This window comes from Anastrepha ludens, chromosome X (genome assembly GCF_028408465.1).
Source record: "Anastrepha ludens isolate Willacy chromosome X, idAnaLude1.1, whole genome shotgun sequence".
In the NCBI taxonomy this organism is placed as follows: domain Eukaryota; kingdom Metazoa; phylum Arthropoda; class Insecta; order Diptera; family Tephritidae; genus Anastrepha; species Anastrepha ludens.
The window spans coordinates 84,878,160-84,903,439 of NC_071503.1; the positions used below are offsets into that span (position 1 = coordinate 84,878,160).

General features: G+C 35.2%; 1 protein-coding gene across 1 annotated transcript; it reads right to left on the minus strand.

The window, feature by feature from the left end:
- Positions 1-12,297: 12,297 nt before the first annotated feature.
- Positions 12,298-25,280, minus strand: LOC128870300 (protein kinase 4-like). Its single transcript, XM_054112905.1, has 3 exons — positions 24,915-25,280; positions 17,462-18,451; positions 12,298-12,303 (listed from the first exon to the last, which is right to left on the minus strand). The coding sequence occupies exons 1-3, from the start codon at positions 25,278-25,280 to the stop codon at positions 12,298-12,300; spliced, it is 1,362 nt and encodes a 453-aa protein (XP_053968880.1).

Genomic DNA, 25,280 nt, shown 5'->3' on the forward strand with positions numbered 1-25,280 from the left:
GGGAAAAAGTAGTAGTAAGCGATGGACAATATTTTGAATATTAAATTTGTAACCATTTTACGTCAATAAAGTTTCAAATTTCGAAAAAAACCGCACGAACTTATTCATAGTCCTATTAGATAAGTGTAGATTCTTATCGAAAGAAACAAACTTTCTTGGTCATATCATAACAAATAATGCGATCTTTTTTAGATTTAACCGGATATTACCGGAAACTCATTAGGAACTATTCCTTTGTTGCTAGCCCTATAATAAAATATTGAAAAAAAAAATATTGTAGTAAAATTTATATTAATGACAAATCTTATATTGACGCTTTCGAAAAATTGAAAAAAATTTTAACAAATCCACCAATATTATGCTATCCAGACTTTAATAAAAAATTTGTATTGACCACGGATGCAAGCAATGCTGCTATTGGCGCGGTGTTAAGCCAGGATGGCAAACCAGTAAGTTACGCCAGTAGGACTTTAAATGGACATGAAAAAAACTACTCAACGCTAGAAAAAGAATTATTAGCCATTGTATGGTCAGTGAAATATTACCGTCCATACCTTTTTGGTCGAAAGTTTCTAGTGCAAACTGATCATCAGCCTTTGAAATGGCTTTATTCACTTAAAGATCCCAATTCTAGAATCATCCGATGGAAAATATTACTAGATGAATTTGATCTCGAAATTGAATATATTAAGGGAAAGGAGAATAAGGTAGCTGATTTTTTGAGCAGAGTTGAAGTAAATCATAGTACGGAAGAAAATGCAAATATTAATTTTTTTAGAATTAATAAAATTGTTAATAAATATAGGACACAAATAAGAATAGTTAAAAATAAAAATAAAGAAACCGAAATACTTTTTAAAAAATATAAAATAATATACGTGTCTGAGAATGACTTAAATAATACTCATTATTTGAATGATTTATTTAGACGTGAAATAAGAAAAGGAAAAATTGGGGTATAGTCGGAGCTTGACAATAATAAATATAATATAATACAGAACAAATTAATTGAATTATTTTCTAATAACAATAAAATAAATTTCATAAATTGTACTAAAGTTGCTGGTGATATTGAATCCGAGGAATCTTTAGTGAATATCATTGATGATATTCATATTAAAGGTAACCATAGAGGAATCCAGGAGAATTTCGAAGAATTAAAAATAATTATTATAATCCTAAATTATTAAAATTTATAAATAGATATTGTAATAACTGCAGAATATGTAATGAAAACAAATATGACAGAAAATAAATAAAATATTTCAACATACTCCAACACCAGAAAAACCAAATGAAGTAGTACATATGGATATTTTTCAGATACAAAAGACTAGTTTTTTGACAACAATAGACAAATTTACGAAATTAGGAACCGCACATAAGCTAAATGACAAAAATATGGTAACAATTAAAACTAAAATCGAACAGCGAATCGCATTTTTAGGAAAACCTGATAAAATTATTATGGATAATGAATTTAATAATGCACTTATAAAGCTGTTCTGTCAAGAAAATAATATAGAAACTCATTTTACAACACCGAATTCGCACACAGGAAATTCAGATGTAGAAAGAAAGCATTCAACTCTCTTAGAGCATATAAGAATATTAAAAAACGCTGAAAATATTAATGACTCTGAAGAATTAGTCCTAAAAGCAATTAATTACTATAATAATACAATTCACAGCACGACTAAATTAAAACCAATTGATTTTATAAATAAGTTACACATAAATTTAAAAGAGGTTAAAGTAGCACTTAAAAAGAAAACCATTGATAGAGAAAATTTTAAAAGAGAAAATATTACACTTAATTTACAAAAATCTAATTTATATATTAAAAATCCTACTGCAATTAGACAAAAAACTGCTAAAAGATTTAACAGATACCACCACAGCAACCCTAATAAAGTAGACACGGCACAATTTAGACGCCCATTAAAGTCTATAAAATAAAATAAAAATAAATAAAAAAAAGGATAAAAAAAATAAAAAAAAATGAAATGGATTTGTAGAACAAACCATGGAAAACTGTTCGTTAATATTTTTTGTTTAATTATATTAAATCACACTATATTTATTTTTTAAATGTAAACTATAGAATAAGAAATGAATATTTATGGCTAATACAGTTTAATATTTGTCTTGGAAACACAAAAAAAAAAAAAAAAAAAACCCTAAACAACTTAAATATATTTCATGTTTTATGTTAAATTGTGATTTAAATCTGTATCACTATAAGAAAATATTTAATTTTCGTATTGTATTGTATATTTGTAAAAGATTCGACGGGACTCGAATTCTTTAAGGGGAGGCGAGTTATATAATATATTATAAGTAACTTTCCCCTTTCGCTCTCGCTCTCTTCATTATAAATCTAACTGTAATAATTAGCTATGTAAGTTATATATTTATTTGTTGTTCCCCATTTGCTCTTTCTCTCTTCATTTTAAGTATAAATCTAACTGTTAAAATAAATTGAATAGCTATAGCTTTTTATGTTAAAATCAGTCTTTAAAGTCACCTTGAAGAGTAAAGAACAAATTTATTTTGAAGTGTAACCAAACTTGTTCTATTTTAATAAAAATAAGACTAATAAAAATAAAACTTCAACAAATGTATTTTATTTTCAAAAATAAATTTAACTTATGTGTATTTGATTTCTTGTAAGAATGTGATGTGCTGTGACATGTGTACATACATATGTACATAAGTCAAGGTTATTGGGCATACATGCGTATGTACATATGTAGGTATGAAAGGAAGATGATGTACTTACGCTTACATATGTATGTAAATGCTGTCGAATACATTAACTATAAAGTGACATGCAATATAAAATAAGTGTTGATTAATCTTAAACCGTTTTATTTTCTGAATGCAAATACCTCCTATTGACATGTACATACATACATATTATGTATATTGTCATATACAATCATTTATGTACATATAGAGTATACGTTCATTTATGAATGTACATATGTAATGAAAAACTTCATGAATTACTTTCAGAATTTATTAAAAATTATTCGCGTCGCGCGCATACATATCTACGTCGACATCACAAACCTTTTGTTCACAACGCAGACCTTTTGTCGACAAAACAAACCTTTTGTTCCCATGTGACTCGCCATCAATTCTCGGCGCAAATTTTTTTTCTTCGTTTTTAAATTTGTTTTTCTTTTAATGTAATTGTAAAAAAATTTGTAATAAACTTCATGTATCCGCTTATCATTTCAAAGTAACAAAATGGTAAAAAATAAGCAGTCGAAGAAATAAACGCACCGCCTATTTTTCCTCTCTTCATAAAGAGCGTACAAACCTCTGTGTTTATGTTTACTCTCCGTCGAAAAAAATTTGCAACTTAGCAACACGACACAAATCGTTTCACAATAACGAAAAATTCGTATATTTATTCAAAAAAAGTTGTACCCATAAAATGAATGTTAATTCGAAATTTACTATAGTCTAAGAATCGAGCAAGTGTTGTTTTGTACAATATTTAGATTTTTTCTTTTTTCATTTGAAGAAAATATTAAAAAAAAAATTTTTTTTGCTAAAAACCTTCCCCTAGTGGATCCCTATAATATGAAAAAAGAACGAATAAAATTGGCCTCGTATCGGCCCAAAAAATTGCGTACAAACGAACATCATTTCATTTTTATATAAAGCGTTTTTCAGTAAGAGCGCTTCAACTTTTTTTTTGAATAAAACACAAACGGTTTGACTTTTTTAACCAATTTTTTTTATTATCGAGTTTGAACATATACATTTAAGTATGAAATTCGATTTCTTTTGCATGACCAACGCGTGCACGTTTTACGAAGTCCAATCGTTGAACCCAATTTTCGACCACTCTTTTGCATAAATCGGCCGAAATTCCAGCAATTTCGTGTTCAATATTGACTCTGAGCTCACAAATCGTCGCCGGCTTGTTACTGTAGACCAATGACTTCACATAACCCCAAAGAAAATAGTCTAGAGGCGTCAAATCACACGAGCGCGGCGGCCATTCGACCGGTCCATTTCTGAAAATAATGCGCTCATCGAACTTACTCTTCAACAAATCAATTGTAGCGTGTGCTGTGTGGCTTGTGGCCCCGTCCTGTTGAAACCACATGTCGTCTAAGTCCATACCATTCAATTTCGGCCAAAAATAATCGTTTATCATGTCGCGGTATCGCGATTTCCATTCACAGTAACGTGGCGATCGTTCTCGTCAACGAAAAAATATGGGTCAATTACGCCGCCAGTATGTAAACCGCACCAAACAGTGATTTTTTCGGGATGCAACGGTGCCTCATGAATCACGTGTGGATTGCTTTCTGCCCAGTAACGCATGTTGACAAAGCCATTGAGCCAAAAGTGAGCTTCATCACTGAAGATGAGTTTTTGGAAAAAATCTGGATTAAAGTAGCAGCAACAGAACGATTATTTTCATAAAAAATTTGCACGATCTGCAATCGTTGCTCAAGTGTATAGCGTTCCATGATGAAATGTATGCTAATGAAGTTTACAAATGACAAGCGAAAAATAAAGAATATTGCGTTATTCGCCCTCCCTATCGGAAAAAAGTTGAAGCGCACCTATTGAAAAACGCCTTATGTATGCATATGTTTTTATGCGCTTTTTATCAATTGAAAAATAACATACGTAAAGTAATATACCAATTAACTATTTACCTACTATCAGAGAACATAAAATAATTGTCTCGAAATTTTCTCCTAGTATTGATGTGTCCGACACAGAACTTTTTTAACTTGCTGTTTTCTGCAACTTACTGTATGCTCATGCGCGCACTTGATGCAAGTTAACGTCACACAAGTAAAACTTCACACTTACTTAAATATTTTTAGGAAATAAGGTAATAGTGAACCTATGTACACAAATAAATTAAGAATGGAATATATAAATCGTAAATATGACCATAAATGTAAAATGTATACTGTAAACAATATCATAAAAATATAGATTTAGCATTAGAACAAAGAACAAAATGTATTGCAGACAATAAACCAGCAAAACCAATCAGGCAACGATAAACAACATGAACATTCTAATCCCTTGTTGGATCATAATAAACCAGCAAACCTAATTATGTTATCTATACATGTAAAAACATGTTGTTTATGATTACCCTACCTAAATATTAAGAACAAAGATAATATTTTAGTACTTAAGAGAACAAAATAGTATCGGACAGGCAGTAAAGAAAATATATGATAGTTGAATAACAAGCATATATCTATATATATATATATAATTGGCGCATACACCCTTTTTGGGTGTTTGGCCGAGCTCCTTCTCCTATTTGTGGCGTGCGTCTTGATGTTGTTCCACAAATGGATGGACCTACAGTCTCAAGCCGACTCCGAACGGCAGACATTTTTATGAGGAGCTTTTCATAGCAGAAATACACTCGAAGGCTTGCCATTGCCTGCCGAGGGGCATATATTTTTTTCTCTCACTAAAAGTGAAAACTTTTAATTCGCACAACAGCCGCGGATGTCGAGCATTTAGAAGACATATTTACATACACATATTTACAAACAAACATTTGTATATGTATACGGGCCGTGTCCATTCGACATAACAAAAATTCAAGATTTATTAAATATTGGCAAATAATTCTTTGTGAAATATTCCAATATTGACTATTTTCGGATGGTCGAGAAAATTGGCATATGGGCGGCTCGTTTTGTGAATGAAAGTACTTTGCTCTTAGAAATATGAGCTCGAACTTTTGAATGATTTTTTTGACGTGATAACGTCTTATAATTCGATTTAGCCGGCTGCACGCACGAAAAAATGTGTCGTTACCTTGCTCATGCGTCGTTACCTTGCTTGAACTGCAAGCGAAAGCACGGAACGAACGACAAAGAGCACAATCGGCCCCCGCATTCGGCAACGTTCGACATCTGCACACCTACACATACATATTTGTATTTGCATATGCCTTCTTATTGATTTTTATTAATTTGATTTACTTGAAGAATTTAAAATAAAACCAAGTGTATCATCATCATCCTTACCGAATTTGTAAAAAGTGACTAGTTTTTAATAATACCTGTTATTTTAATGTTTTTATTATTAATTTATTATTAGGTATATATGAAGGAAAAAATGTATGGTAATATTTACCACATACCTTATCAGATATGTTGTTTACTAATATATGTAACGGGTGATCAATCATGAGGTGCTTTTTTCAATAGTTAAAAAAAAACAAAAATGTAAATTATGTTCAAAACCTTTATTTATCATTTGAAAGGACATTCTTTGACATTTACTTTTTGAATATGACTTCATACAAATGTTGGCCGCAACTACGCTTAAGGTGGTCCATTCTGAAGGTCCAATTTTCAATCACTCGTTCGAGCATTTCGACTGGTATGTCGTGAATAACACGCGTAATGTTGGCTTCCAGAGCTTCAATCGTAGCTGGTTTATCAGCATAGACCTTGGACTTCACGAATCCCCAAAGAAAAAAGTCCAAAGGTGTGATATCACAAGATCTTGGTGGCCAACTCACAGGTCCTAAACGTGAAATCAGCTGCTCTCCGAAATGACTTCTCACTAAAGTCATTGTTTCACGAGCTGTATGGCAAGTGGCTCCGTCTTGTTGAAACCAAATGTCGTAGAGATCATTAGATTCAATTTCAGGTAGCAAAAAGTCCGATATCATGGTACGGTAGCGAGCACCATTCGCAGTTACGTTGCGGCCATCATCATTTTTGAAAAAATATGGACCGATGATTCCACCAGCCCATAAACCACACCAGACCGTTGTTTTCTCTGGGTGTAAAGGTAGCTCTTGAACCTGTTCTGGTTGCTCTTCATCCCAAATACGGCAATTTTGCTTATTGACGTAACCATTGAGCCAGAAATGCGCCTCATCGCTGAACAAAATTTTGCTCGAAAACAGCGGATCTTCTTCAATCTTTTCAAGAGCCCAATCAGCAAAACGGTGACGTGCGGGAAGGTCATTTGGCTTTAGTTCTTGTACGAGCTGTATTTCGTATGCTTTTAAATGAAGATCCTTCCGTAAAATTGACCAAGTTGTTCCATACGGCAGTCCAAGTTGCTGAGAACGGTGCCGAATCGATTCATCGCGGTTTTCACGTACACTCTCTGCTACTGCCGCTATATTCTCAATGCTTCTTGCTGGACGTGGTCTATTCGGTCGAGAATTATCCACCAATGAATATTCGGATTCAAATTTGTTGATGGTATGTCGAATAGTGTTTAAGGCAGGCCGATTATGTTGACCATAATGCGGTCTAAGCGCACGAAAAACATTTGTCACAGAACGCTGATTTTCATAATACAGTTGAACAATTTGTAGACGTTGTTGCGGTGTGAGTCTTTCCATGATGAAATGCCAAACGCTGCTCAACAAATCCACGATGACAGTTTGCCACAACTCGCGCGCGATCTGTAAAAAAAACGCAAATGAAAAAAACTCCTCTTAATTGATCACCCGTTATATAAACATGCATACATGCATATACTTTGGTGCAATTTTCATAGACTAATATATGTACATATGTACGCGCCAATTATATATATATATATATATATAACTAGCAACCCGCCCAGCTTCGCACGGGTATAAAATATATACCCTATGTCACTCACTGAAAAAATGATTAAAATCGATCCAGTAGTTTTGGCTTATTCATTATTGCCCGTGGCCCGCACGCGTTAAATTTGGAGTAAAACAATTCTCCTTTCTTTATAGCATGAAGATTTCCTGCTATCTTTGGGATATCTAAATTCATACCCTACATTTTTGCATATTAACTTTTTGCATTTTTACATATGTGTTTATTTTATTTTTACAACAATTACTATATTACAGAATGTCTTTATATACAACGTTCATAGCCTTCTTGTCATTAGACAATACAAACATGTTTTCTCTAGAGGTTACTCTTGAAAGAGCGACATACAGTTGGCCTTGTGAAAAACAGTCAACACTCAAATCTAAGCCTGCAACGTTGAAGGTTTGACCCTGAGATTTATTAATGGTCATTGCAAAAGATGTCTTTACCGGAAATTGTAAGCGTTTAAATTGGAATGGAGATCCGATGGTATCAGAGGGATTCGGGGAATCAATACATCTTCTCCGGTACCACATCCTGTGAGTATTGTGTACTCTATTATGAAAGTTTTCAGTGATTTTACCATCAAACGCGTGCCATTGGAAAGTTTAGGTGGACTGAGGTTTCTTAATAAAATAACAGGACAACCTATTTTCAGCTCCATTTTGTGAGGAGGGAGTCCAGACGGTTTCAAAGAATTTAGAAATTCTGTAGGAAATTGAACAGCTTCTTCCAAATCGAGAACAGTATCGACCGAGTAGTATATTTTCGTCGGCGCATCAATCTTTGAAATAATCAAGTTATTTACTTTATCTACTTGTTCGTTAGTTGGTGACAGAATAGCTCTTTCTTTAAACCAAGATATTGTCTTATAACTTATGTTATCAATGTCTGGATAGACATTGTTGACTAACTCTTGGATGTTGTCTATCAAAACACAAAGGTTTTCTAGGTTAATCCTTCCCCACTTTGTGTTAATTCTCCATTGACAACTTTTAGCAGCATCTCTGAAAATAGCCTGTTCTCACGTGAAGATGACGAAATCCTCATTTTAGTTTTAAGCTCTAATTTATTGACATACGACTAAAGGTGGGATCTTTTTAGCGAAGCATTTATTTCGTCAGCACGTGTTCCTCGAGTCACAACTGGTAGGATTTGACGGAAATCTCCAGAGAACAGAATTGTACATCCACCCATAGGTGCATTTTTGTTGCGCAAATCGCGCATTGTCCTATCCAGTGCTTCCACAGACGTCTTGTTTGACATGGTAGCTTCGTCCCAGACTATTAATGAGCAGTCACGCATCAATTTTCCTGTATTGCTCTGTCTAGAAACACTACAGACGCTGTTATCATCATCGGTGGCGATTTTCAGCGGGTGCTTCATTGTAGAGTGTGTGGTTCGGCCTCTTTCCAAAAGAGTAGCGGCAATGCCGGATGACGCAACAGCTAACGCAATTTTTCCGGTAGATCTCACTTACTAATTACTGTTGTAATATCTTGAAAAATATTGTTTTTAATTATATGCTGTAAAGAGCCATATACATAGATCTATATGAAAACAACAATGTATTTAAGGTATTTAATTGGATAAGGATTAATGTTGTACCCATTTGTTGAAATCGCTTCGAAAATAAGCTATTAGTTGTCGTAAAAAGTAAATGACAAAAAATGTTATTGTATGGAATTGATAGCAAACTAAACGCGCTCCGAATCAATAAAAACTATTCAAAAACTGCATTTTAATTATGTGCGATTTACTAATATAGAACCTGAAAATAGCGTTTTATTTCGCTGTAAAATTGTATGTACATATAATTACATGGAATACATATGTACATATGTCCGAAATGAAATAATGCGAGCGATTCGTAAATGCATACATACATACGTCACCATACGATGTAATTCAACATTAATGAGGTGTGATGAGATTATCGCTTAACGCCTGTTGGTTCATTCGGTTGACAGCGAACACACACACAAACAGCTTTTTTTGGAAAAAGAGCTGCTTTTGTTTAAACAATTTTGGTTAAATAACAAATAAATCAATTTTTTTTTTTGATGCAGAACGAAAGTAAATATTTCAAAGTTAAACTTCAAGAAAGTTTCATTTTAATTGGTTGATTCGTTTATGATTTATGGCCGTGAAAACAAAAAAATTATGTTTTTTTGCCACATTTTGACCGATTTCCACGCCCCCTTTATATATTTCTTCACATTATATAGATATAAACCTTCCTCTTCAATCAATCTATCTTTAAAAAAAAACCGCATCAAAATCCGTTGCGTAGTTTTAAAGATTTAAGCGTATAAGGGGACATAGGGACAGAAAAAGCGACTTTGTTTTATAATATGTAGTGATATTTACTCAAAAACAAATAGAAAAACAAAAAATATTGTTTATGCCAAAGCGCTTGAATAAAGAATAAAGAAATAAATAATATGAAAACCATATCTTTTCTGTTCTAAACCATATCTATTCTATTTTAGTGTGCCCAGCGAAGCGGGCCGGGTCTGCTAGTATATATATATATTTATATTGATATTTAGTGTATTATCAAAATTATTTCAAAATATCCACATAAAAGATTAATTTTGTAAGCCATTCATTTACATCAAGGGTTAGTATTCAACAATATATTGTATTTTTTAAATTATTATGTATGTATAGGGCCCGCCATATATCGTTACGGATTTGAACTAGGTATTATTTGAAGAATGGTAACACTTAGCTATCATCTGATTTGACAGAAAATTAGTTTTATTCTTCCGCTGAACGAAAATGGTTGTGTATACGCTCAAAGAACGCTGGGAAATATTGCGACATTACTTTGAAAATCATGGCAATGTTGCAGAATGTGTACGAAAATTACGTACGGCAATGGGAAGAAGAAAAGCACCGAATGAAGCGTATGTGCGTTACTTTGCGAAAAAAGTAAGAGAAACTGGTTTGCTTATTGACAAACCAACGTTGGATTATTATCTTTGGGGTGCCGTCAAAGACCAGTGTTATGCCAACAAACCAGCAACAATTGATGCACTGAAGACCAACATACGCGATGTCATAGCTGAAATACAGCCGCATACAATCGAAAATGTGTATAAAAGTTGGGCCGATCGTATGGGATGGTGCATGGCTAGCCGAGGCAGCCATATGAATGAAGTTGTGTTCCATCATTAACCGGAAGGATTGTACTTCAAAATAAAAAAAACAGTTTGGAAAAATATTGAGTAGTTTCTTTTTTATAGCATTTTTAATTCCGTAAAGTTATATGGCGGACCCTGTATATTCATATACTACAAATTGTTGAATACATATAATATCCATGATGGAAAGAGTAATGAGATGGCGCCTATCGTGGTACTGTTACTTTGCTCTCAGCAAATTTGACAATGAGTTACGCCGTTTTAGCACCAGTATGGCTTGAGTACCATTTTCGCTACTTGATTTAGCATTTTTTTTGTTATTTAGTCTCGGAGTTTAAGTTTTTTCTTCATGACACTTTTTTGTAGCCTGTTGTAATTAAAAGTAATGTTTACGATTTTGTTAAATATAAGTTTTTTAAAAATTAGTTCAATATATCACTCAGTTCAGTTTACTTTTATTAACATCTGGTCGCATTGCCCGCGATTGCAGTTGTTGTTGGTGTTCTTCTGCTTTCAACAGTCAAATCTCTCTCACGCTACTGCAGTGTTGCCTACCTTTAGATATAAAAACGCACTCAAATGCCCATTTAAAGAAAATAAAATACCAAATTTTTATTGAATTACTTAAAGATCTTTGAATGCGTGACAAATTTACTTTAAAATGTGCGTTTTTTCTAAATAAATATGTTATGGATACGTACAATTTTATTTATTAGTTATTTGTTAAAAAAACTCTTTTGTTAAAGGATCGACTTATTTGCTATATTTCAGGTTATGTTACAAAATAAAATACTTTTTTTGTAAAAACATCGTTATGGTTGTTCCGGTATTTTGATGCTTTTTTTACTGTGAATACACCTCTTGATGCCCTATGTCCCACTAAGGATTGAGGACCGGACGAAACGATTACACCGCTATTGTTTTAATTCGCATTCAGTAAATTCAAACGCTTGTTTAAAATGTTTCCAATGTTAAGAAGAATTGAGAGAAGAACATTTAATATTCTTGCATTAACTTATAGTACGGGATCCGGCTGCAGATTTGGTGTAGTCATCGAGTACATGCTGAAATCCACATTTTTACCCACATTTATGATTAGGAGAATAAAAATTCACCACGGTGCCAGTAGAGATGTGGCCGAAAGTATTTTTAATTAAATTATTGTTAATTGATTTTGCGGAAAAAATTTAATTAACCAAGTTTTGAGATAAAATATCGTTCGGTTTACTGCAATAGGTGTAAAGACTTAAAAAAACCGTAGTTGCCGTTGCGCGCTTGGCCGCACCTCTCCGCAACCAGGTATAAACAGGTATGATTTCGATATATTTATACATCCATAACGTATATTGATCTGTTATAGATCAAAATATAGCTAATTTTTTTCTCATTATTATGATATTCGGCAACCTAATTAAATCTGGCCGCAAGTTAGGGTTGCTAGCAGTTAAAGATGGGAAAAATTGAAGGTTGAGTGAGAGGAAGCTAGCGCGTAACATCACTAGTCTAACAAGGATAGCGATTGCCAGCTGTACGACATTTTAAGGCTAAGAATAAGAAAATAAGAATAATAGTTTTTAACGAAAAATACTTCGAAATTAGCACTGTATAATTTATATTATAACTATAATCTGTATTTTTTTGTATTAAATTGAAATTTTACTTACTGTAAGTGTTTTGCGAAAATTTTCAAATTCTTCTTTATCTTTTTGTTTTAAAACTGTAATTTTTTTATGGCACTCTGTATGATATCCAAAATCCTCGGTAGATTCATTTCGTTTTTTTCATAAATTGTTGATCGAGCAACGGGAGCGACGGCGACGCTTCCGTTGTTTATGCTTTTGAAATTTGATCTTGGTTCAAGTACCTCTGCATGATTATTGTGCGACTTTAATTGGTTACATAACTTTGCTTTGGCATATGCAAATGCCCATTTCGTTTTTTTCATAAATTGTTGATCGAGCAACGGGAGCGACGGCGACGCTTCCGTTGTTTATGCTTTTGAAATTTGATCTTGGTTCAAGTACCTCTGCATGAGTATGCTGATCTCGTCGTTATCAACATTTCCATGCATAAGCTTATTTGTTTGTCCAGCTTTGGCTTTTTGTACAATTATGTTATTTGTTTGTGCGACTTTAATTGGTTGCATAACTCCTCCCCCCTTTGATGAGGGATTCTCCAGGATTCCTCTTTTACATTTGTTATAGGAATATATTCCTATGAAGAGGAGTACAAGAGTAATTGATACTATGCCGAAACTGTTGGAAACTATTGTTTGTATTTTTATTTCTTTAATTGTTTTTGTGTTTTCTATTTCTTTTAATACGATTTCTTTAAACGTCTGCTTTTCGGTGAAGTTAAATGAGTTTTCCTCCTCTTCTTCATTGGCAAATGATTGTATATAAATTTCTTGGCTATTTTTGTAGTATGTTTCATCTATGAGGACTGTGCAATTTGTGAATTCTATGAGGAAGTTTCCTCTTAATATTTCGCTATTGGTGGTATTGTTGCAATTGTATTGAATTTCATTATCTTGTGCATTACTTATTAACAATGTACCTTCGTTTATTAATTTTGTCTTAAATTCTACATCTTCTATCATTTTACAATTTCTTTTAATTATACAGTTAGAGCTAAGCTTGAGTTCGTTTATTGTTTTCTGTTCCTCGTATGTATAAGTTTTGTTCTCTATTATTATTACTCTTTCGGGACTCATGTCGATTCTTTTGTTCTTCTGATTAGTTAGTGGGGTTATTAAGAATACTGTGGTAGTTATTATGTTAGTTGGTATTTTGATTGCTATGATTATATTAGTGTCATAGGTCATGCGAATTAATTTAATTTTGTAAAAATCTATATTATAGAGTATAAACTCTTCGTTCGTTAGTATTGAGGGGTGAAAGAGGTTATATTTAGCTGACGCTATTGTGTCCAAGATGGTGTCTACTTTATCATGCAAAAATTTCAACTTCAACAGCTGATCATGATACATTATGTCTGTTCTGAGCATGGTATTATATGTCTCAATGTTGTTAAGAGTTTTGGTTATTTTTTCCCTGTCATCCAATATTACTTCTTTAAGTGTGTTAATAGAATTTTGTAAGTCGTTATTTATTTTTACTTGTTTGTTAATATTGTTAATTATGTTATTTTGGTTTTCTTGGTTATTAAGGAGATGATTCATAATGATTTCCCTATCGTCATCATCCATGAGACCGGTGAGCCACTTCTGAGTTTTTCCTATTGCGTTGATAAGGCCGCGTTTTTGTCTTGCTAGCGAATTTGGGGTTATGGATCTTATTTTGATTTTTATAGTTTCTATCTCTGTATCTAGCCTATGCCTATCTTTCTTAACCAGAATTTTCGTATTATTCTGGATTATGTTGGTTAATTCTAATATTTCTTTTGGACTTATTATATGTAGGACCATTTTGAATTCGCTAACCAGCTCCACCGTACTTTCCCCCAGCGATATGAATCCGGTTTCAGCCTGGATCGGGGTTATGTTGATCATTGCCGTCGACAATGTTGGCAGCAGGCACATGATGAGGAGTGTCAACGTTATCTGAAAATTTTGTAGGTCTTTTAATGTTTGTTGTATGGATGTTTTGTAATTTTGTTTTCCTAAATTTGGGTTCTTCCTTGTGTCTTAAGTTTTTGTAATTTTTTATAAATCCTTCTGTTCTGGTTTCTATGTAAGTTTCCCTGTTATTGTTTAGCTTTGCTATTTTTTCAGCTTTTTGTGCTGACATTCTGTCATATAATTCTTTGTGATCGACTTTATGGTTTTGTACTTCGAACGGTGTAGATTTTGTGGTGGTGTGGTGTGTATTGTTGTAAAAGTATACAGCTCTGGCCATTTGTTCAATTATAGGTCTTTTCTCTTCTATATTTAGTGTACGAATTTTCTCTGTCAATGTATTATTAAGTCTTTCGACATCGCTATTGCCAGTATGACTATTTGGCTTTGTTGAGTGGTATTCTATGCCTTCTTTTTCCAGGAATTCCCTGACGTTCAAGCTATTGAATTCGTTGTCGAAGACAAATTTCTGGACTTTCCCTTTAATGGACAAGAACTGTTGAATGTGTTCTACTATTGTGATACTATTTCTATCGGTCAGTGGCAAGCAAGTGGCGTGTTTTGAGAATTTATCAATGAATATTATGAAAGATTGTTTTGAATTCACATATGTGTCCACATGTATTATCTCGTTGCAGGTTTTTGGTGTTTCTGTTAGATGGAAGTTGTTTTTAATGGGTTTCCTATCCACTGCAAACGTCGCAATTATTTATTATTCTGTGGATATGTGTTTTTAGATTGGGATGGTAAATTTTAAGTTTAAGTTTCTGATAGGTAGCAACTATCCCGCAATGGCCACTCTCGTTTTTATGAAACAGAGCTATTTGGGTGTGCAACTCATCTTCAGACTCTATGTCTGTAGCGAACCTGGTACATTTTACGAACCTTACTTTTGGATTGGAAGTGTATTCCTTTGTTAATATTTTTTGAAATTGGTAAAATTCATGGTCGCTTGGGTGTGAGAAAACTCCTATCTTTCCTGCTGTTATTTCTCGTCTGAGGATGTTTACTGCTTGGTTGTTTTCCAAGTCTTTTTTGCTAATATAAATTCTCTTTCTGCCAAACACTTGTACTATGGTGTTGGGTTTCTTTTCTGTGAAAATTATTTGTGTTTTGAATCTGTTGACTGCCGTTTCTAGTATGGGCATGTTAAAACCCTGATCCTCTTCTTTAGAGTAGTTATACCGTTTCAGTCAGGGATTTGTTGTCTTCTTCGTCTGTTGATTCGACCTCCATTAGGTTAATTTCGTCTTCTTTAATCCTACTCAAAAAATCAGCAATATTATTATTTTTTCCTTTTATGTATTCTATATGGAACTTGTACTCCCCTAGATTAATGAGCCATCTCTGCAGTCTTGGGCTTATATCTTTGCCCGTATATTTAGCCATCAGCCATTTTAAGGGTTGGTGATCGCTCTCGAGGTCGAATTCTCTACCATAAACATACGGTCGAAAGTACTTTACGGCCCACACTATGGCTAGAAGCTCTTTCTCTATAGTCGAGTAGTTGCATTCATGTTGATTTAATGTTCGGGATGCATATGCGATTGGGTGGCTCTCTTGAGATAGCACTGCTCCCACCGCGAAATTACTGGCGTCTGTAGTGACAGTGAATTTCTTGGAAAAATTTGGGTATCGTAGGACTGGACTGTTTGTAACTAGTGTCTTCAACTTTTCGAATGCAGCTATATAGCTTGGGTCGTCAGTGTTGATCGTCTCGTTTTTCTTCAGATACCTTGACATGGGGAATGCTATTTTTGCATAATCCCTAACGAACTTTCTGTAAAATCCTGTCATTCCCAGGAATGATTTAATCTGTTTTGCCGTTTTGGGTAATTTTAAATTTTGTATAATATTTACTTTGTCTGGGTTCGGTCTAATACCGTAAGTGGTCAGGATGTGGCCAAGAAATTGTGTTTCTTTCTTAAGAAAGTCACACTTATCTACTTGAATTTTCAAATTTGCCTCCTTCAAGGTTCTAAATATTTTCCTTAGGGTGGTCATATGTTCCTGAAGGGAAGTGCTAAAAATTAATATGTCGTCCATGTAGACGACACAGTTGTCATTAATATGATCTTTCAAGACTTCATTCATGAGCCTCTGGAATGTCGATGGAGCATTTTTTAGTCCGAACGGCATTCTGACAAACTCATAGTGACCTGACGGTGTTGAAAATGCCGTTTTTGGTCTGTCTTCCTCTCTTACGAGAATTTGGTGAAAACCCTTCGCCAGATCGAGGGTTGTGAAATATTGGGATCTACCTAATTTATCCAATAGAGAGTTTAGATTAGGGATTGGAAATCTGTCATCGACCGTGAATTCGTTTAATTTACGGTAATCGATGACGATTCTGAACTTTTTTGACCCTGAATTATCTAGTTTTTTCTCGACGATCCATAAGGGACTGTTGTAGGGTGAGTTACTCTTTTTTATTATGTTCTGCTCAAGCATTTCCTTTATCTGTCTATTTATTTCTTTTTCATGTATTTGGGGATATCTATATATTTTAGAATATAAAGGCCTATCCACTGTGGTAATTATTTCGTGGGAAATCTGGTTTGTTGCTGACAAAACGTCCCCCTCTTGAAAAAATAAGTCGTCAGATTCCGCGAATAGGGTTTCGACGGCTCGACGTTCCTCGTCATTTAAATGAGCGAGGTTGAAGCGATCTCGTATTTCTTCTCTGTTCACGGGTTGCAGAGCACAAGCATTGTGCATTGCTTCTGGGTATTCGTAATCCAAAAAATAAAATTTTCTATCGAGTAATTGTACATATCGCTCTGTGTTGTTGATTTGAGCATTGAAGGCTTTTAAGAAATTTTGGCCTATTATTGCCGAGAAATTTTTGTTTGAGAAATCTATAAGTTTCCACTGTAGTGTCCCCGAGTAGGGTATCTCTTTTGGAAGTGGTGTTGTTACGGTGTATTTCACGACATTAATGCCGTTAAGAGTTTTATAAGAGCATGGTTTGGTGAGTTCTGTTTTGGGGTATTGAAATTCGAGAATTCTTGATTTTAAGATGCTTGTTGTCGCACCAGTGTCGACTAAGCATTTAATTTTTTCTTTTCCTATTGTCCACACTATTATGGGTAAGGTTGCTCTAGGCAAGGAATCAAAAAATTTACCTGTTCTTCCTCTTCTTCTTCTGCCTGATTTTCTTCTAAAGTCCCAATCTCCATGGGTATGGGATCATTCTTTTGAGTGTCAACGCTCATATGAGACATTCTTGTCTGTTTTGAGCTGTTACCCTTGTTGTTATAGTTAGGTTTAAAATTTGGGTTTTGGGTGGGTTGTGACCTGTTATACGACTGTTGGTTGACTTGGTCACTCTGAGGTGGGCCGGCGTTATTATTGGTGTTTGGCCGGCCACCCTGATTCTGTTTGGTATTGTTATTATTACTAGCAAACTGATTATTCTGGGTTGCGTTTTTATGAGTGGTGCTAGTGTTAGTGTTAGCCTGTTTGTTATAGGTATTGTTCGAATTTTTTCTATACCTCTGTAAAATAGCTCTGGGGTCGTCCAGTGCTTTAATATTTGAATATTTCGTTTGTAAAGTATGCATAGATATGCCCTGATCGACATGAATCCTGAATGGAGTGTCTATTTTATTCGTTAGCATGTTTAACAAATCTCTATCTACTTTATCATTTTCATACATGGCTGGTTTGGATTCGTCGAACATATATATTTTATTTATTTCGCACTTTGCTTTCTCAAACTCCTGGAACAAATCTCTTAAACTACTCACTTTGATGAATCTGCATCTATCGAATACGTCCTCGTAGGTCATCCTGGGTCGCATTTGCTCCATCAGTTTGGTCTTCATTTGGTCCCAGCTAGGCTCCATCCCCAATTGTCTGATGAAATTTGCTGCTGTTCCCGACACCTTTTCATTAGCGACGATGCTAGTGCCAAACTGGATCAGCAATGCGTTTCCCTGGCATAATGTCATGAGGAACTCCACAGATTTTATAAAAGCTAACACATCATGTTGGTCGTCGAGCTGCCTTAGCTGGCGAAACTGCTGGATGATACCTTTGTTTGACAGCCACTGGATTGGTTGTTGTTGTTGTTGATGTTGTTGCTCTTGATATTGTGGTTGTTGTTGTTGCTGCTGTTGTTGTTGCAGTTGTTGTTGTTGTTGTTGATTTTGTTGCCTTAATAGGTTCAACTCTCCTTCCTGTTGAAGCAATACTGCTCTTAATTTATCCATCTCTGCTTCCATTGTGGTTTAAATTAAAAATTTTCTCGCGGATTAACTTTGGTTAATTCTGAACGTATTTGTCCGATTTCGACTGCGCCAATTATATTTTGTTGAAAGAACAAATTTTATTCACTAGATATCTTTAGATATCGTGAGTTTCTTTATTAGTTTTAGAACTTAGACTAATTATATTTTGTTGAAAGAACAAATTTTATTCACTAGATATCTTTAGATATCGTGAGTTTCTTTATTAGTTTTAGAACTTGGACTTCTGTCCGGTTACAATTGAATCTTAAGACTGAATCTATAATTTGCTTTGGCATATGCAAATGCCCATTTCGTTTTTTTCATAAATTGTTGATCGAGCAACGGGAGCGACGGCGACGCTTCCGTTGTTTATGCTTTTGAAATTTGATCTTGGTTCAAGTACCTCTGCATGATTATTGTGCGACTTTAATTGGTTACATAACTTTGCTTTGGCATATGCAAATGCCCATTTCGTTTTTTTCATAAATTGTTGATCGAGCAACGGGAGCGACGGCGACGCTTCCGTTGTTTATGCTTTTGAAATTTGATCTTGGTTCAAGTACCTCTGCATGAGTATGCTGATCTCGTCGTTATCAACATTTCCATGCATAAGCTTATTTGTTTGTCCAGCTTTGGCTTTTTGTACAATTATGTTATTTGTTTGTGCGACTTTAATTGGTTGCATAACTCGCGCAACGGCAACTACGGTTTTTTTAAGTCTTTACACCTATTGCAGTAAACCGAACGATATTTTATCTCAAAACTTGGTTAATTAAATTTTTCCCGCAAAATCAATTAACAATAATTTAATTAAAAATACTTTCGGCCACATCTCTACTGGCACCGTGGTGAATTTTTATTCTCCTAATCATAAATGTGGGTAAAAATGTGGATTTCAGCATGTACTCGATGACTACACCAAATCTGCAGCCGGATCTTAGACTATTAAAAGGAGCAAAAATTAAATTTGCTCTTTCAAAATATCAAACTTAATAAGGATCAACAAATTTGCATTAGTACTAAAATCTTTTCAGAGTGACCTATTTTAACATTCTTTAGTTTAATAATACAGTTTTTTTAACTGACAGTTTCGGTAGCTTTAAATTAAGAACAAAATGAAACAAGCACTAAACTTAAAAATTTTCGCATTTTGGGTATAAAAATGCATTAAATTTATTGTGAAGTGCAAATGGTTAGCAACACTGCACAACTTAGCAAAGACGTCACGCACTCTCTGATGGGCGCAATCTTGTTTCTATCATTCTTGTATAACATCTACATCCATATTTCAGTGCGCAGAAAAACATCTTGACCTGCCTCATAACACAGCTCATACGCATATCTACATATATCATACATATACATATATGATATTCAAGAGTAAATAGACAAACATATGCAAACAAATTCCTAACATATATGTAAAAAAACTCATCTAAACCGGATGCGTTTACATATATATACATACATATGTATGTACGTACATATGAATAACATATGTATATTCGTATATACATATGTACTACTTTACGCCTCTACATGAGTATGCTTCCAAAACTAATAATACGTTCACATATAAGTAGATGATCTACTTTTTCGTGCTTAACTCTAAACCCGCAATTAAAAAGCGAGATTTGCTATGCAAAATTTCTCTCCCAAAATCTGAGATTATAGAATAATCCTAGATAATACCCATACTTTTTGACATACAACCCTATGTTATCGATAATTATTATTGCGAATGTAAGAAGAAATATCAATATAAAAACTAAATGAAATGGATACCCACAAAGGAAACAGGTTTGCAGACATAATTCTAACACAATTTTTGTTAGGTATTATTAACTATGAATTCATATAATAGAAGAAAGCGTGTGTCCATAAACGCTTTGTGCTCTTATTACTTACTATAAAATGTAATATCGAATTTCGAATGCGTATTGCTGCCAATTGAAACCTCAATAAACGTCGTTTATAGATTTTCTCCAACTGTTTATTACTAGTAGCTAATTGCGCAATTAAATTAGTTATTCCTTCTCCTCCTAAATTATATACATAGGTATGTATGTATATATAATTGGGGCGTACCCCTTTTTTGTGTGTTTGGTCGAGCTCCTCCTCCTATTTGTGGTGTGCGTCTTGATGTTGTTCCACAAATGGAGGGACCTACAGTTTCAAGCTGACTCCGAACGGCAGATATATTTTATGAGGAGCTTTTTCATGGCAGAAACACACTCGGAGGCTTGCCATTGCCTGCCGAGGGGCGACCGCTATTAGAAAAAACTTTTTCTTAATTTTGGTATTTCGCCGAGATTCGAACCTACGTTCTCTTTATGAACTCCGAATGGTAGTCACATATCAACCCGTTCGGCTACGGCGGCCGCCGCTCCTTCTAAATTAGCTATCGTTAATAATAATTAAACAAACCAATAACTCGGAAATATTCCACCAAAATAATTTCTATGAAGGAAAGCTTTCACAACAGTATTGACAGTTGATTGTCAATTTTGCAGGTAATGTGCCATATATGAACGGGTAGATTAACTTTGTGGATTTATTGGTAATTAGTGCATATGCGAAAGTACTTTAAAATTCTAACCCTAGCGACTACAGGAACGAAATACATTCATACGCGCAGCCGTAGCGGAGATGATTATTTGCTCGCGACGGCGCTGAACAGTTGCAAATATTGTAAAGCACAGAAAAACAAATTCTTGGATCAGCTCATATTTTTACGAGCAAAGTACTGTCATTCATAAAACAAGCCGCCCGTATGCCAATTTTTCCCAACGATGAAAAAATCCTTTAACCAAGATTGATGAAATCACAGACGACCATTCGAAAATAGTCAGTACTGAAATATTTCTTATAGAAATATTAGCCAATATTTGGCAAATCGCGAATTTTTGTCATGTCGAGTGGCCGCGGCTCCGTACATGTGTATGCAAAAATATATGTATGTAAATATGTCTTTAAATGCTCGACAGCCGCAACCGCTGTGCGTGAAGTGCAAAGTACTGTCATTCATAAAACAAGCCGCCCATATGCCAATTTTTCCCAACGATGAAAAAATCCTTTAACCAAGATTGATGAAATCACAGACGACCATTCGAAAATAGTCAGTACTGAAATATTTCTTATAGAAATATTAGCCAATATTTGGCAAATCGCGAATTTTTGTCATGTCGAGTGGCCGCGGCTCCGTACATGTGTATCCATTAATATATGTATGTAAATATGCCTTTAAATGCTCGACAGCCGCAGCTGCTGTGTGTGAAGTGCACGCACAGTAAGATGCAGAAACCAGCAACAAGTAGCTTATAAAAAAGTTCTGTGTCGGATATTTCAATACTACAGAAAATCTCGAAGCCTTTACTTTATGTTCTCTGATAATAGGAAAATAATTCATTAGTATCTTACTTGACCTATGTATGATCCGCAACCATTTCTCGCACTTGTTACACATTGTTACTTTAGACGCCTCAACTATGTTGTAAATGTTCGCGTCCGATGGCTCTTTTATGTTTTGGTGCGGCCGCAAGGATATATAGTAAACGAATATCCGTCAGTACCGGACTCAAAGCGAAACTGTTTAACGAAATCCCAGCCTAACAACATGTCGTATTGAATTATGTCATTTGGCACAACCATCATCGTTTGGGTTGTGCATAAGTCATTGACGCATTTTCGTCTACAAAATGACCTACTGGTTTAGTTTTTACATTACTGATACCAAACAACGGTTTTGCAGCTCGAGACTATTCAATTTTTCGAAAGTTGTTTTTGATATTATCGTAACATCTGATCCTGTATCTATCAGCGCATTAATTTGAACACCGTTCACCGAAACGTCTTTTACGCGTTCCTTTTCAACCACGCATTAACCGCTTTCGACTTGTTTTCGCAATCTTTGGACGTATGCCCGAAATTGTTGCACTTGAAGCACTTTGTCTCAGAATGACAGTCCTTTCGTTTATGATTGGGTGATCCGCAATTGAAACAGCGTTCTTTTTTCTCTATAGACGAGTTTTTGTCCGCGACTTTAGGTTTGTCGATCTTGTTTGCGCGCTTCCCGTTGTACGATCTTTCGTCTTTGTTAAAGTGTTCAAAAATTTCGTATTCTTCTTGTAACGATTTATATGTTTTGTATCTGTACAAGAAATGTTTGTTTTCGCTTTTTATACGCATGCCACTGACAACGTAGCGAACGATAGACGTTTCCTCAATATAACCCAGTGAGGCCATTTTGCGCATGTGTAACAAATACTCGTGAAACGACTCTGTGTTCTTTTTGAAGCATTCCGACAGTTTTTTATGCACTTTCGCACTATTGTATTCTCGAATTCTTCTATTAACGCCGTTTTTAACTAGTGTATTCGGTTATTTGTGTTGACTCTAAGAATAGTTTTGCGACCGACGTCATTTTTGCGCGCGCTTGAAGAAATTTTTGGCTTGACAGAGCTCGTATGCTGTCGCGTTAATGTCGAAATTCTCGATAATATTCTTGCTGCGGCAAGTGCACGCGGCCGCATATGTATTGTATATAAATATAATTGGCGCGCACACCCTTTTTAGGTATATGGCCGAGCTCCTCCTCCTATTTGTGGCGTGCGTCTTGATGTTGTTCCCCAAATGGAGGGGCCTACAGTTTCAAGCCGACTCCGAACGGCATATATTTTTATGAGAAGCTTTTCCGTGGCAGAAATACTCTCGGAGGTTTGCCATTGCCTGCCGAGTGGCGACCGCTATTAGAAAAATGTTTTTCGTAATTTTGGTGTTTCAACGAGATGCGAACCTACGTTCTCTCTGTGAATTCCGAATGGTAGTCACGTACCAACCTATTCGGCTACGGCGGCCGCATTGTATGTAATATAACATAAAAAGTTAATAGTTAATTTAAGTGTTTATTTCAGTGTTCCTAATGTCTTGTTAACATTTGTTGATTTAAAGTTTTATAATAGGACTATCAATAAGTTCGTGCGGTTTTTTTTCGAAATTTGAAACTTTATTGACGTAAAATGGTTACAAATTTAATATTCAAAATATTGTCCATCGCTTACTACTACTTTTTCCCATCTTTCTGGCAATTCACGGATTCCCTTTGTGAAAAATTCGGTCGGTTTTGCCGCAATCCACGAATCGATCCATTTTTTGACTTCATCGTAATTACGGAAGTGCTGGTCAGCCAGGCCATGTTGCATCGATCGGAAGAGATAGTAATCGGATGGCGCAAGGTCTGGACTATACGGCGGGTGGGGTAGGACATCCCATTTGAGCGTTTCTAAGTATGTTTTGACCACTTGTGCAACATGTGGCCGAGCATTGTCATGTTGCAAAATAACTTTGTCGTGTCTATCGGCGTATTGCGGCCGTTTTTCTCGCAGTGCTCGGCTCAAACGCATCAATTGTCGTCGGTAGACATCCCCCGTAATCGTTTCATTCGGTTTCAGTAGCTCATAATACACAACACCCAGCTGGTCCCACCAGATACACAGCATAACCTTCAGGCCATGAATATTCTGCGCCGACGTCGATGTTGAAGCATGGCCAGGGTATCCATACGTTGCCCGACGTTTTGGATTGTCGTAATGGACCCACTTTTCATCGCCAGTCACAATTCGATGCAAAAAACCCTTTCTTTTGTGCCGTTGAAGCAGTTGTTCGCATGCCATAAAACGGCGTTCAACGTCTCTTGGCTTCAATTCATACGGCACCCAATGGCCTACCTTTCGGATCATTCCCATGGCTTTTAAACGTTTGGAAATGGTTGATTGATCAACTCCCAAAGTTTTTGCAACCTCTTCTTGCGTTTGAGCCGGATCTTGATCGAGCAATTCCTCCAATTCGGTATCCATGAACTTTGGCGGCGCACCCTCGCGTTCTTCGTCTTCCAAGCCAAAATCACCACTTTTAAAGCGTGCAAACCACTTCTGGCACGTTCGCTCAGATAGAGCATGCTCACCATAAACTTCCACCAAGATACGATGACTTTCGGCTGCTTTTTTCTTCATATTAAAATAATGAAGAAGAATTCCCCGCAAAAACACATTATTTGGCACGAAATTCGACATTTTCAAGTGTGGTAAAAATATTGTTGTTTACGCTTCAAATAAAAAACTTATACTGACGTTTGTGCCTTACGACAGTAGCTCTCCAATGAATGTTTGGAAATGTGGATCGATGGAATAATAATCAAGTTACGCCATCTGTTGTAAAACCGCACGAACTTATTGATAGTCCTATTAGAATTTAAGTTTTAGTTGTGTTCAGTAATAAATTGTAGAAAAGTTATATCGCGACTTCTCAACTGTACGCCAATTTGACAACTACTGATGAGTTGTATTACTACAAGCATCGCCAGCTCAGCTAACCACTGTAACATTCGACGGTCCTGATTATCGTCATCCGCCTCTGATGACAGGATCTCTTCGCAGCATTCGGCGTACTTCCGACCCTCTACGTGTGCTGCTTTGCGGACGTCGTATCGACCATTGCGTTTAACCTTGATGATTTCATAAGGGCCCAGATATTCTCTGGAAAACAATTTCCCAGCCACAAGTTGAGTGCGCTTGATCGCCACTAGATCTTCACCCGTGTAGCCTATTTCCGCCTTTCTGCCCTTGTCGAAATTTCGCTTGTAAGTAGCTTGAGACTTCAAAATTTGCGTCATGAATTTGCTGTCTGTCGATAACCAAGTTGGCAACCAATTCAT